Raw genomic sequence first — 13,621 nt, forward strand, 5'->3', positions numbered from 1 at the left:
TTAATATACATTAACTAATACACATTAGAATTTCTGCTTAAGTGCTTTTCGTTATCAACTGTTCCTTGTTGTTCAATTCAGGTTTTAGGATAATGATGTAACACTTAGGGAAAAAGATACAGATTAATAATCCAGCACCAGATGCCAAGATAGAGAAGATTTCCACAGCCACCATATATTCTCCATTAGTGCCCTGATATGACGGAATGAAGGACAGCCACACACTGCAGAAGAGCAGCATGCTGAAAGTGATGAACTTGGCTTCATTGAAAGTATCTGGCAACTTCCTGGCTAGGAAAGCCACAGTGAAGCTAACTATAGCCAAAAATCCCAAATAGCCCAAGACATAATAAAACATACCAAGCAATCCTTCATTGCACTGCACTATAATTTCTCCAGGAAAGGAATACATATCAAACTCTGGGAAAGGAGGAGCTGTGCATAGCCATACAGAACAAATATTAACCTGAATGAAGGAACAAACAAATATGATGAGAATGATCAATCTTCTCCCAATCAATTTCCTTATCCTAGATCCTGGCTTGGTGGCCATAAAAGCTAGAACTACAGTTATTGTTTTAGCTAATATACAAGCAACAGCCACTGTGAAGATGATACCAAAAGTAATTTGTCGTAAATAGCAAGTCACTATCTGTGGCTGGCCAATAAATAACAAGGAGCAGAGAAAACAAAGCAATAAAGAGATGAGCAGGCAGTAGGTGAGGTCCCGGTTGTTGGCTTTGACAATGGGAGTATTCTGGTTCTTGATGAAAACTCCTAGTATCAGAATTGTGAGCAGAACAAAAAAGAAAGCTAAACATGCTAAAATAATTCCCAAAGGATCCAAGAAAGAGAGAAAATGTAATCTCTTGGCAATACATTGGTTTTTGTTCTCATTTGGAAATTGTTCTTCTGGGCACTGAAAACAGTTGTCCATGTCTAAAAATAAATGTAAGCAGATATATAATGCAATGAACTAAATGGCCATTTCTGCCAGGTTTTATATAAAAACTTTTGACAACAGAAATTAAGTTTGAAGTATCAGAATATTAACTACAGCTGATTTTTTTCTCTTAATTGTATTCAGGACATTTTACTCTGAAATCAAGAGCAAATTTTTGAAATCTGCTTCTTTATAAATATATACATTTCTAAGAAAGTTGTATATTTATTTTACAAAGCTGACTGAATATGTATTACTTTGAGAGATTATTCTTCACACCTAATACCTAATAAGCATTTTGTGTTCTAAACCTAGTGTAATTAATGTTTTCTAATTACAGTTTGTAACAATTTATTGTTTTGACCCAAACTCTAAATAAAAAAAAAAAGAATATTGTAGGAGAGAGGGAAAGCTCTTTTTTTGTCCTGGGATATCTATTCGTCTATTAACAACTATCTGTCTGTCTGTCTGTCTGTCTGTCTGTCTGTCTGTCTGTCTGTCTGTCTATCTATCTATCTATCATTTATCTTCTGTGTCTTTCTCTGTCTCCAGAATACATATTATCAAACGTCCATGTGACAGTGATACAAAATACTCTATAAATATTTTGCTTTTTTCAGATTCTGGAGAATGAAGCAATGTTTTAGACATTGTTGGTGTGAGACTTTTAACATTCAAAGTTATTCTGTTGACCTTAGTACCAGTAAACAAATTTTTGTGTTTTCTTTTTCCTGTGTATATTCAATTTATAATTTGTAATATTAATTGTTATGTTTCCTACCCTTCTGGTCTGAAATCTTCCCATTTGAACAGGGAACACAATCATAGCAGCAGAATGGTTGTCCTTCCTTCTTTTTTCGTCTATAACCTGGATGACATTTCTCATTACATAGAGCAACAGGCAAAATCTATAAACAGAACAAATAAATAAATAGTTTCAGATAGTAGTCAGATTAACAGATTAAGAGAGTTGGAATGGACCTTGTAGATCATCTAATCTAACCTGCTGCTCAAGCAAGAGATCCTACACTGTTTATGACAAATGGCAGTTCAATTTCTTCTTGAAAGTCTCAAGTGCTGGACCATCACAACCTCTGAAGGCAAGCTGTTTCACTGATTGATTGTTCTCACTGTCAGAAAGTTTCTCTTTATTACCATGTTGAATCTCTTCTGGTGCTTTAGAAAATAGCTTTACCCCCTCCTTTCTGTGGCAAGTCTAAAATATTGGAACAATACTTTCAAGTCTCCCCTGGTCCTTCTATTTGCTAGATTAGCCATGCCAAATTCTTGCAACCATTCTTCAAATGTTTTAGTTTCCAGTCCCCTAATCATTGCTCTCCTCTTTACATTTTCCAAAGTCTTCTTTTTTGTAGTGTCATGACCAAAACTGGATACAGTACTCTAGGTGTGGTCTAACTAAGGCTTTATAGAGTGGAATTAGCAGTAATGGGCAGCCAAAATTTTTACTGCCACACTGTGGGTGTGGCTTATTTTGTGGGTGTGGCTTGATGATCATGTGACTGGGTAGGAGTGGCTTGCCATCCATGTGACCAGATGGGAGTGGCTTGAACAATCATCATCATTCAAGTGAACTGTTAAGTCCTCGACTTACAACATCACCAGTGTCATTCGCTGGGTGACAATTTGCTTCACATTTCCCATGCTCTCTTTCATGGGTTGCCCTCTGCCACAGACTGGGTAGCTAGATGAATAGGTGCCAATCAGCTGTTGAGAAAAGATGGGGGAGGAAAAGGACCCCCCACAAATCCTATTGGTGTTGGTCTCCCTGCCGCTTTCCAAAGAGGAAGAGATGGGAAAGGGGAATTTAAAAATATCAGAAAACCAAGGGAGAGTCACAAGGTTATTATTGCTGCATGATAACTTTTCATCTCAGCTGCAGGCAGAGGGGAAATAGACCGCAGCCTAGACTGCTGTGGCGCAACTCAGCTCTCCTTTTTTTTCCACTGCTGCTGCTGCTGCTACTGCTGTGCACTCCTTGCTTTTTTCCTCTTTCCTCCTTCCTGGCCTTGGGAGGTGGCCATGTGAGGCTGGAGGGGAGCTGGGCAGGAGAAAGGGAAGCTGATCTGAGGCCAAGAAGGAGGAAAGAGGAAAAAAGTGAGGAGCATGCAGCAGCAGGAGGAGGAGGAAAAAAAGGAGAGCCGAGCCAAGACCTGTAATCCAGGAAGTGATTGCCACCGGTCAACTGGAGCTATGCATTCAGCTTGATTTCTGCAGGTGGAACTGCATTCCACCCCCTCCTGCCTGCTACTCACCCCTGGATATTAGTATCTAGATCTAAATTGTATCCCTCTATTAATGCAGTTTGGGATTGTATTAGCTTTTTTAGCAGCCTCTGCACACTGTTCGCTTATGTTTAGCTTGTCCACTAAGAGTCCAAGATCTCTCTCATAGTCACTGCCTTTGAGTCTGATTTCACCCAGTTTATATGTATATTTTTGGTTTTTCTTATCTAGGACTTTACTTTTTTCTGCATTGAATCTCATTTTGTTAGATAGGGCCCAATGTTCAAATTTGTCAAGATACATTTGTATCTTGAGCTTATCCTCTAGAGCAGGGGTAGGCAAAATTGGTTCTTCTATGACATGTGGACTTCAACTCCCAGAATTCCTGAGCTAGCATGATTGGCTCAGGATTTCTGGGAGTTGGAGTCCACAAATCATAGAAGAGCCAACTTTGCCTATCCCTTTGTTAGCTATTCCTGGCAGCCTAGTATCATCTGCAGATTTGGTTAGCTTCTCCTCTATTCCCTCATCTAGGTCATTTATGAAGATATTAAAGAATACCAAGCTTAAGACAGAACCTTGTGGTACTCTCACTGCCAATGAAGGACTGTAAAAAAGTTTAAAACCATGCTGTGCATGTGGCTAATTTTGTGGGTGTAGCTTTCTAGCCATGTGACCAGGTGTGAATGGCTTGACAATCATGTGATCAGGGTGGCTTAAAGGTCATGTGATTGGCTTAAAGGTGGCCAACTTGACGTCACTCACGTCAAGGGTTTGGATTGGGGTAGGATGCCTGGCCTTTCCTTGCCTAAAAGAGATACAATTTCCCTATTTACTATTATTGAACATCCAAAATATACTACTTAATTCTATGTATACTGTATATGCCATATGTGCAAATACATATGTCCAGTCAACGAAGCAGTGGAAGTGATGTGTCAGTGCCTGGAGGCTGTTGGGGCCTGGATGGGTGTCAACAGACTCAAACTCAACCCTGATAAGACGGAGTGGCTGTGGGTTTTGCCTCCCAGGGATAATTCCATCTGTCTGTCCATAACCCTGGGGGGGGGAATTATTGACCCCCTCAGAGAGGGTCCACAACTTGGGCATCCTCCTCGATCCACAGCTCACATTAACTAAGCAATGTCGTTTGGCGGGACCCAGGGGAACAGCCTTCTCTGTGGTGGCCCCAACCCTTTGGAACCAACTCCCCCCAGATATCAGAGTTGCCTCCACCCTCCTAGACTTTCGTAAGCTCCTTAAAACCCACCTCTGTTGTCAGGCATGGGGGAATTGACACTTTCCCTCCCCCTAGGCTTATAAAATTTATGCATGGTATGCTAGTATTTATGATTGGTTTCTAAATTGAGGTTTTTTTTGAATTAACTTAAATATTAGATTTGTTTACATTGTATTATTATTGCTGTGAGCCGCCCAGAGTCTTCGGAGAGGGGCGGCATACAAATATAAATAAATAAATAAACAAACAAACAAACAAACAAACAAATAAATAAATAAATAAATAAATGAATGAATGAATGAATGAATAAATAAATAATGTAATCCTCAGTCTCCACACTAAATATTATAAGTTTATTCTTATGCTTTCTCAAACAGCCAGCAAAATATAAAAAATCCATTCATCTATCAAGTCCTTCTGAATGATTGGGCATCGGCAGATGTTGATGTTTGATGGTGTTTGTATCGTCATCAGTTGTTCCAAATAAAGCACTTTTTGCAGTTGATTTAGGTTGATTTTGTCAATGGTATTCAAGTGATGCTTTCATCCATTGGTGCTACCTTTGCTTTCTTTTATCAGAGTTCTTCTATTCCTGTTTTCTGGTCTTTGTATTCCCAGTTCTTTCTGTTATATTCTGCTGTCTTCAGATGCTGCCACATCCACTATCCAGACTCTTTTGCCTTTTTTTATCAGCAATTATTAAGTGTGGAGTCTTTTGTGGCAAGTGCCTGTTTGTTTGAATTCTAAAGTCCCAGAGCAATATAGTTTCATCATTTTCTACGATTTTCTTTTATACACCCCCCCACCTCAAGTTTCCACTTGCAGGCCAATAGTACTTCTTCCAATGCACCATTATTGCTACTTTGTCATTGTTTGTAGTTACTCTATGTAAGATGGCAGCAACTAACTAGATAGTTCATTATTTCTTCAGCTTCTTTGTAGAAATGGCTTTTGCAAACTGCCTGCATCTTTTGGATCTTCTCAATGCTGGCTTTGTATGCATTTGTTCTTAAAGCTTGGTCTTATGCAGGCAGAATTAGCATCCTTGTTTCTCAAATTTTCCTGCTTTTGGCCATTGCCAACCTTGTTAATATTTGAATTGCCTGCTAGATTAGAATATAATAATTTTATAAAGAGCTTTTGGGCATCAACAAGTTGAACATCAAATGAATCTGATTTTATATCGTATATAAAAGAAAATGATAAAGCAGTACATTCTATATATTTTAAAACATTTTTATGTATTAAAATAGGATGGGGGGAACAAATCAAAAGAATAATTTGTAGAAGTTTACCAGACTGAACCTGAGGAAAGGGTCAATTGTATCATAAATCATGAGCCTCTTCCCTCCCACTAGAGATTTAAATTCAGTTCACCTTGAATTCCTTCTTAACTCTTACTAATTCACTCTTAACTCTTACTTATTCACTCTTAACTCTTACTAATTCACTCTTAACTCTTACTAATTTCCCTTGGCCACTAGTAGTTCAGATTTTTATAGAACGCTTAATTGTATAATAAATCTTTATACTAATTTGAACTGTGGGGATCTCCTGATTTTCTTGGCACCTGACATATTTTTTTAATTTTCATTCAGTTAAAAGAATTGAAGCCTTTGAACTAGTGCTTGAGAAAACTTTTGCGAGTCCCTTGGACTGCAAGGTGATCAAACCAGTCAGTCCTAGAGGAGATCAACCCTGACTGCTCTTTAAAAGGCCAGATCCTGAAGATGAAACTCAAATATTTTGACTATCTAATGAGAAGGAAGGAGAAGAGCCTAATGCTGGGAAACATTGCAAGCAAAAGAAGGGGGATGACAGAGAATGAGGTGGCTGGCTGGAGACACTGAAGCAGTAGATGTGAACTTAAATGGACTCTAGGGGATGGTGGAGAACAGGAAGGCCTGGAGGAATGTTGTCCAAGAGGTTGTGATGGGTCAGACATGACTTTGCAACTAACAACAACAACAACAACAACAAAGAGTTAAAAGATTTTTTAAAATAGCATATTAGTATAAGAAAATATTCACTGGTTTTCTTCTAAACTCTACTGGCCAGAAATCATTTCTAAATTACAAACACTTTCTCATTTAGCTTTCTATATTTGAAATTTTATTTGTAGTTTACCTGATTAAATGAACTGTGCCATGTGATTGTCTCTTTGTGAAGAGTTAATTGAGAACTACTTAAAGCTTGTGGATCCAGCCATCCCACTTTCAAACGAAGAAGAGATTTGTTTGGGAAAGTGACCCAGTTGATAACATCAAACCCAGCTACCAGTTCACCATTTTCATCAAAAGATATGGTTTCTCCAGCATTATGATTAAATGTCATGGTCTTCAGAAAATGGTGAAGCTAAAATGAAAGAGAAAAACAACTTTAAAACATTAAAACTTCAATTAGTAGAGAAATCCTTGTTTTGGATTATATTATTAATATAATATTAATATATTTATATTAATATATTAAGATAGTCATTAAAGCAAAGAAGAAATTCATGTCCTGCCACCTTCATTTTAATAATGGCTGCGACAATGGTGCCAACACATGTCTGCCCAACATGTGACAGAACATTCTGTGCCTGTATAGGCCTCACAAGCCACCTGCAGACACCTTGAGTAAAGCCCACAACCCATTAGATGTCAAGATCCTCTTCAAACATGATAGACGAACATCATCATCATCATAATCATCATCACCATCATCTTCATTGCATATATGCTGTATACCATGCTCCATGGGAGATAGACAGACAGAAAATTAAATAGACAGACCAACAAATAGGTAGGTAGGTAGGTAGGTAGGCAGGTAGGTACTAGCTAGATGGATGGATGGATGGATGGACGGACGGACGGACGGACAGACAGACAGACAGATAGATAGATAAGAATAGGAAAAGGGAAAGAATTATTGAATTGGTCCCATAAACTAGAAGCAGTTTCATTGCTTCTATGTGGCCTGTGATGGCTGGGGAAGAAATATATTTCATCACAAACAAGATACAAAATTTGAAAATAGAATATTGTAAAGAAAAATAGACTTTGATAACCTTTCAGAAGCAATATGTACCTGCTAAATAATAATAAAGAGAATTACATTTTGAAAAGCCTTACCTGCCAATGTAACAGATCTGAGGGATCTAGCCTAGAGGTGGAATATAAGAACATCTTATGTAAAGCATATGCAATAGCATGGACTGCATTATAGATGCTATAGCTTTGACTGGTCATTGTTATTTCAAAGAGAGTTCCAGGAAGATTTTTTAAGTTCTCCTTTCCAGTGCAAGAATTATTATTATTATTGTCCTCATTAGAATTAGGAAAAAGGCAGTTGAATGCTTGTTCCCAGAAGATTCTGATAAACCCATCTTCCTTAGACCAGGTAGGTTGTAGAGAATGCAGAAATTCTGTAAATCCCAGCACTTGTTTTGAGTGACTTGCCAAAGACAAGGCACCATGAAAAAAATGTATATCAAAATCTCGGTGAAATGTCTCTGATGAGAAATCCCACTGGGCTGTCATAAGCCACACTTTGCCTCTGATTAGTTGCACTGACTTTTGTATGCTACTATAAATATATACTAGCCATTTCAAGCATGAGACAGTTTGCGGTTCTGCATTTACAATATAGACTTTTACATTGGATTTGGATAATGACTCAGCCATTTCAAAAACAGGTTGAAAGGACTCAAAATTTTCTAAAACACCAGAAAGGGTTAGCGTTCTTTCAATGATTGCTGCACAGATTGCATGCTGGAAAAGCATGGGTAACAAGGCCTGCACAAATTTTTCTCCTTGATCATCATCTGGTGAAATAATTCCAATCCATTTCCATTGAAAAAAAAGGAGCAACTGAATAAGTCCCATATATTGATTTGTTTCACTAGGGATCATCCGGTAGAAAAAAGGGAGCTGTGTTTTAATGTTCGTCACTGGAGCAAACACAGAGCAAGCAATCTAAATAAAAGCAAAAGAAACAAAAAGTTGTTTAAAAAAAGAATGACAGGTAGAATTTAAATAGAGCCGAGGTGGCGCAGTGGGTAGAGTGCAGTACTGTAGGCCACTTAAACAGACTGCTAGATCTGCAGATCAGCAGTTCAAATCTCATCACCGGCTCAAGGTTGACTCAAACTTCCATCCTTCTGAGGTGGGTAAAATGAGGACCCAGATTGTGAGGGCAATATGCTAGCTCTGTTAAAAAGTGCTATTGCTAACATGTTGTAAGCCACCCTGAGTCTAAGGAGAAGGGTGGCATAAAAAAAATCAAATCAATCAATCAATCAATCAACAAACAAACAAACAAATAAATAAATAATTATAATAAATGACCATAATTTACCACAATTATTTCCTGTGCAGTAAACACATATCTGAAGAAATTTTACTAAATGATACTAAATTTTGCTAAACCAAATGATTGGTTTTAATATTGTAAAGCATATTTTTTCCATACAATGGGTATATATAATTCTGAATAAGCTGCCCTGATAAAACATTTTGAGGCAAGAAATAATACTTTTTGGAAAACCACCATCAAAAGCAGGAATTTTGCTTTAGTGACTATTTTCAAATACGACTATTTTCTTTTTTGCTTTTGTGACTATTTTCAAATGTGATCATCCCACAATGTTTTACATTTGTTGAAACAAAATAATTTCTCTTTTTCATGACTGAACTAAAGTTATATTCTCCTGTAATCCCTGAAATCTCCTCCTTCTTCCAGAAAGGAGTACAAAGTAAGAAAAGAATGGGAATCCACATGAGGGTGTAATTCTATTAAGTTCTCTTAAAAACCCTGCTGTTCTGTTCGGGTCTCTGTTACCCGAATCGAAGTTTGAGACCCTGTAAGAAAATTTCCCTGCATATCTGAAACTTGAAATTTCATGAGTTTGCATCATGTTATGGGTTCTTTCTATGAGAATTTTTTTTGGGGGGGGGGGCTTAGTTTTTGCTGGGCAAAAAACCTCACACTTGTACTGATCCCAGGTCAATATGACCCGGACAAAAAATGGTTTATTTTAGGTACTTAAATTTGGTCTTCTTGAAAACGTTTTTCACTGGGAAACTAGTTTGAACATTTATGCACACAATGAACTGAAAATTGAAATGAAAAAATTAATGCTTATTTTTTTATTTTGCTCAAAAGAGCCTCCCCCATTTTTGTGATTTTTTTTCCAATTTATAGATAGTTTAGCCTGCAAACTGCGTACAATTTTACTAAATATGGTGTAGGTTTACTAGTTTGAACATCCCTGATCATTACAATAATGGAAATGAACTGAAAAAAATAATGCTTATTGGGGAAATATAAAGCTAGAGGGGAAATATAAAATTGCCTTCTATAAGACTATCCTTAAATTACATTCCTGGTTTCAGAGTGGGTTCCTCCCAGTTTGGACCAGTTCAGTTGAACCAGTAGCAAACTGCTGTTGACATCATGGAACCGTTTGGTCTTTTTATAAATTTTATTATATTTAAATTGACTTTAAAAAATTTTTTCTTCTGCACATGCACATAAGCTGAGTTTCCAGCACTGCATGTGCACCACTATCGTTTTGTCTTTTTTGACATTGTTCCTGGTTTATTTAAACTCTTAATGTGATTATTACTTAAAGATTTACCAAAGAACACTAGTTCCCCCTCCCCCTTTTCTCATTATTTTTATCCCATATTTCTTGACCATAATCATCATGCCTTTATTTAATTCACATAGAAATTTATTTTCAGTTTGTATTAACAGAACACGCCGAATTGCATTGTAAATTTCTTTGCTTGCTTGCACATACCTGTGGAATCTTATAGATGCTTAAAACAGTAGCCATATGAAGAGAGACTTTGGCATCAAGACCTCCAATGACAGCTATCAAATTAGTTTGCATCTTGCATTTGTAATTTGGAATAATCTTCTTCCAGGAAGACAGAAGTTTCAGTGTGTTTTGATAAGACATCTTTGCATTATTGTAGCTGTCATAAATGTGGAGCCCTATGCTGATATTTGGCAATATTTTAAGATTCTCATTAATCTGCTTCACAGCAAACATTAATGAAAGTACATGCTGGTAATTCTTTAATACTACCCTAAGGAAAATGTACATAACGTATGAAATAACTACCACATTATTTTGTATGCATATTACTGCATCTAGAAACAAATTTAAATGTTTGAAAAGTCACAAAGAAGCTTACATTGAAATGAATTTTCATAGGCATATTTTGAGCACTGTTTGACAAATAACAACTTTTTTGTTTTTCAGTCTTAATTTTAGGCTATAACTTTTTCCAAACCACGCTGGATAAAGAAAAATGCTGCTCTAAAATTGATCTTGTCTCAGTGTTTTCAAGGATACAAATCTGGCTTTTTTTCAAGCTTTATGGAACAAACATGTTTCTGCCATCAGTGATTTTTCCCTACTTAAAGTCTAATCCACAATCCAATCCAGAAGCCCTACAGAATCCATTCCTAGTAATAAGCAAGCCTGAAAATCCTTAGTCATTACAATCATTTAAGGATAAATAAGTGGTTAAATGTCAACTGTAAAACCAACAGTCAAAGTTAATTTATTTCATATATAGATGTTTTATTCAATAGTAATGAAAAGTATGGATTATTGTCTGAAAGTGCAAAGAAAACTTTTAAAATGCAACAATGATAGTATGTGCTTGGGATATTGCAGCCACAAAAACAAGTTATATCTAGATCTTTATTTTATTTTTATTTTTTTAAATTAAGGGGCAAAAATATATTTCTATTAATATAATGATCAAACTTTCAACAGACCTAATGCCTTGCTGGGTTTTTCTTGCAGAATAAAACAGGTATAGATACAATTTCTCTCTCTCTCTCTCTCTCTCTCTCTCTCTCTCTCTCTCTCTCTCTCTCTCTCTCTCTCTCTCTCTCTCTCTCTTGAGAGAGATGAAGAGATTTTTATGAATACTTAAATATACTGTGTATCTGGATAGATAGATAGATAGATAGATAGATAGATGATAGATAGATAGATAGATAGATAGTAGGTAGGTAGATAGATAGATAGATAGATAGATAGATAGATAGATAGAAGATAGATAGTAGATAGACAGACAGACAGACAGATATAGCTTGTGTGTGTGTGTGTTAATAATAAAATATGAGGCTGTGATTCATTTAAAAAATAAAAGTGAATTAAAAGACCTGAAAAACAAACATAGAAATATTAGAATTGTTTTACAGGAAGAAGATGAAATCAGAAAGTAGTAGCAATAAACACAGATGCTACCTTGAAGGATAAGAACTATAAAGGGATAGAAAAAAGCAAAACTTGACATGACATCATATAGAAATAGAATGTAGAACCAAGTGAATTAAAATTTATTTCTGTAAAACTAACAATAACAAGCATTTCAAAAATACTTTTTAATGAATTAGATCACACCCAGAATACTTCCTACATTCAGTTCCTGCTACCTCAAGATGAAATTTCCTTACATAGGTTCTTTTACCACCTTTGTTTCAGGATGTTCCTCAAAGTTGCTTATTTCCAGCAGGGAATCAAATTGTGCAGCAATCCCTCCAATTATTATGTCCCCTGGTTTGGAATACTCATACGGGAACTGGAAGGGGTCACTCATAATGCAAATGTTATAATGTGCCTTGAAATTGGTTAGGATCAAACGAGGCAATTGCCAAAGGAAAGGCTGTAGCAAAACAACCCTTTCCATGGCATGCATTGCTTTAAGACACTGTCTAGTACTGCCTATTTTTTGAGTCTACTTGTTTTGTCAATATTCAGTCTATATGACACTATAAATTTTAAATGGATAATAAAATCATATTTCAATCAACCCAAAATTTTAATAAGCTTGGATTTTTCTTTGGATTTCTCCATGAATATATGAGCTACAATAAAATATATGTTTTAGATTTATTTTCCCAAATGCATTTTTTCTCTTCATTCATTCTTTTTAAAATTTGTAGTACATTTTAAGTGCAGAAATGCAATAAATCAGAATATATAATCCAAATAAGCAGTTTGTTCTCGATATATTGGGCTGAGAAGGATAACTTAGATTAATTAATTACAAATGTTTTGATCCAAACAAATTCTGAAGGTCATCACATATAACAATATATGATTCTTCACTTTATTCACTTCTGATAAAGTGAAACATTAGACTGATTGGACCCTGCCTATCTTCAAAACTAACTTTTTAGTGCCAAATGCACCATAATATTTTATATTAACTTTCATATGTTGTTACTGAAGGAGATCACTTGCTTGAGAAAATGTATCTGGGTTTGGCAGAGGAAGAATAAACCATTATAATCTAACATAATTACAATGTTCAAAGACTTGTCCATGGGGAATGGTGTAAGAATCGTGTAGCTGAAGAGTTTACAAAATATTTGGAGAATATTTATAAATCAGGGTTTTATTTATTTTTATTTTATTTTTGTTTTGTCATGTATTTTATTGGTGGTATGCAAATATATAACAATGTTTATATACATAAACAATAAGAGAAAAACATTAGGATAGGGGATGGTAGGCATGCTGACCTCTTAGGAATCAGGTATTCTGTTGCGAGTGGAGGAGTGAAGGGCTCTTCTAGTAAAGTACCTCTGGACATTATCTAGCATGTTTATGTCCGAAATGCGGTGTGGGTTCCAGGCAGATGAGCTGTATTCAAGGATTGATCTGGCAAAAGTTTTGTATGATCTGGTTAGTAGTGTGAGATTACCAGAGCAGAAGCTATGTAGAATTAGGTTAACAACTCTTGGAGCCTTTTTGGTGATGTTGTTGCAGTGGCTTTGGCACTTAAGTCATTTGATATGAGTATTCCAAGGTCTTTTATGGAGTGAGGATTGCCTGTAAGGTCTTGTTTGTTCAGCTTGTATTTAGTGTTCTGATTCTTTTTGCCAATGTGTAGGCAGAACATTTTTTGGTTGAGATTTGGAGTTGCCAGATGTTTGACCATTCAGACACAAAATCAAGATCTTTTTGGAGAGTAGATACGTTATTAGTGGTGCTGAAAAGTTTTACACCATTGGCGAGGCAAATGCAGTTGCTTGTAATTTGATTGCAAAGGTCATTTATATGGAGTATATAGAGTGTTGACACAAGTACTCTGCCTTGGGTACGGCAATGTTAACCAGTACAAATTAGATATGATGTTCCCTATTTTAACAACTTGTTGTTTGATAGGAATGCTTAGGATT

The 13,621-nt window shown here is 36.1% G+C and overlaps 1 protein-coding gene across 1 annotated transcript; it reads right to left on the reverse strand.

The window, feature by feature from the left end:
* Positions 1–37: 37 nt before the first annotated feature.
* Positions 38–12,033, reverse strand: LOC139155312 (vomeronasal type-2 receptor 26-like). Its single transcript, XM_070730431.1, has 6 exons — positions 11,891–12,033; positions 10,212–10,503; positions 7,540–8,382; positions 6,554–6,781; positions 1,725–1,851; positions 38–939 (listed from the first exon to the last, which is right to left on the reverse strand). Exons 1-6 carry the CDS (start codon positions 12,031–12,033, stop codon positions 38–40), a joined length of 2,535 nt encoding a protein of 844 aa, XP_070586532.1.
* Between the last annotated feature and the right edge of the window lie 1,588 nt (positions 12,034–13,621).

The sequence above is a fragment of the Erythrolamprus reginae genome, unplaced genomic scaffold (assembly GCF_031021105.1).
Source record: "Erythrolamprus reginae isolate rEryReg1 unplaced genomic scaffold, rEryReg1.hap1 H_1, whole genome shotgun sequence".
NCBI lineage: Eukaryota > Metazoa > Chordata > Lepidosauria > Squamata > Dipsadidae > Erythrolamprus > Erythrolamprus reginae.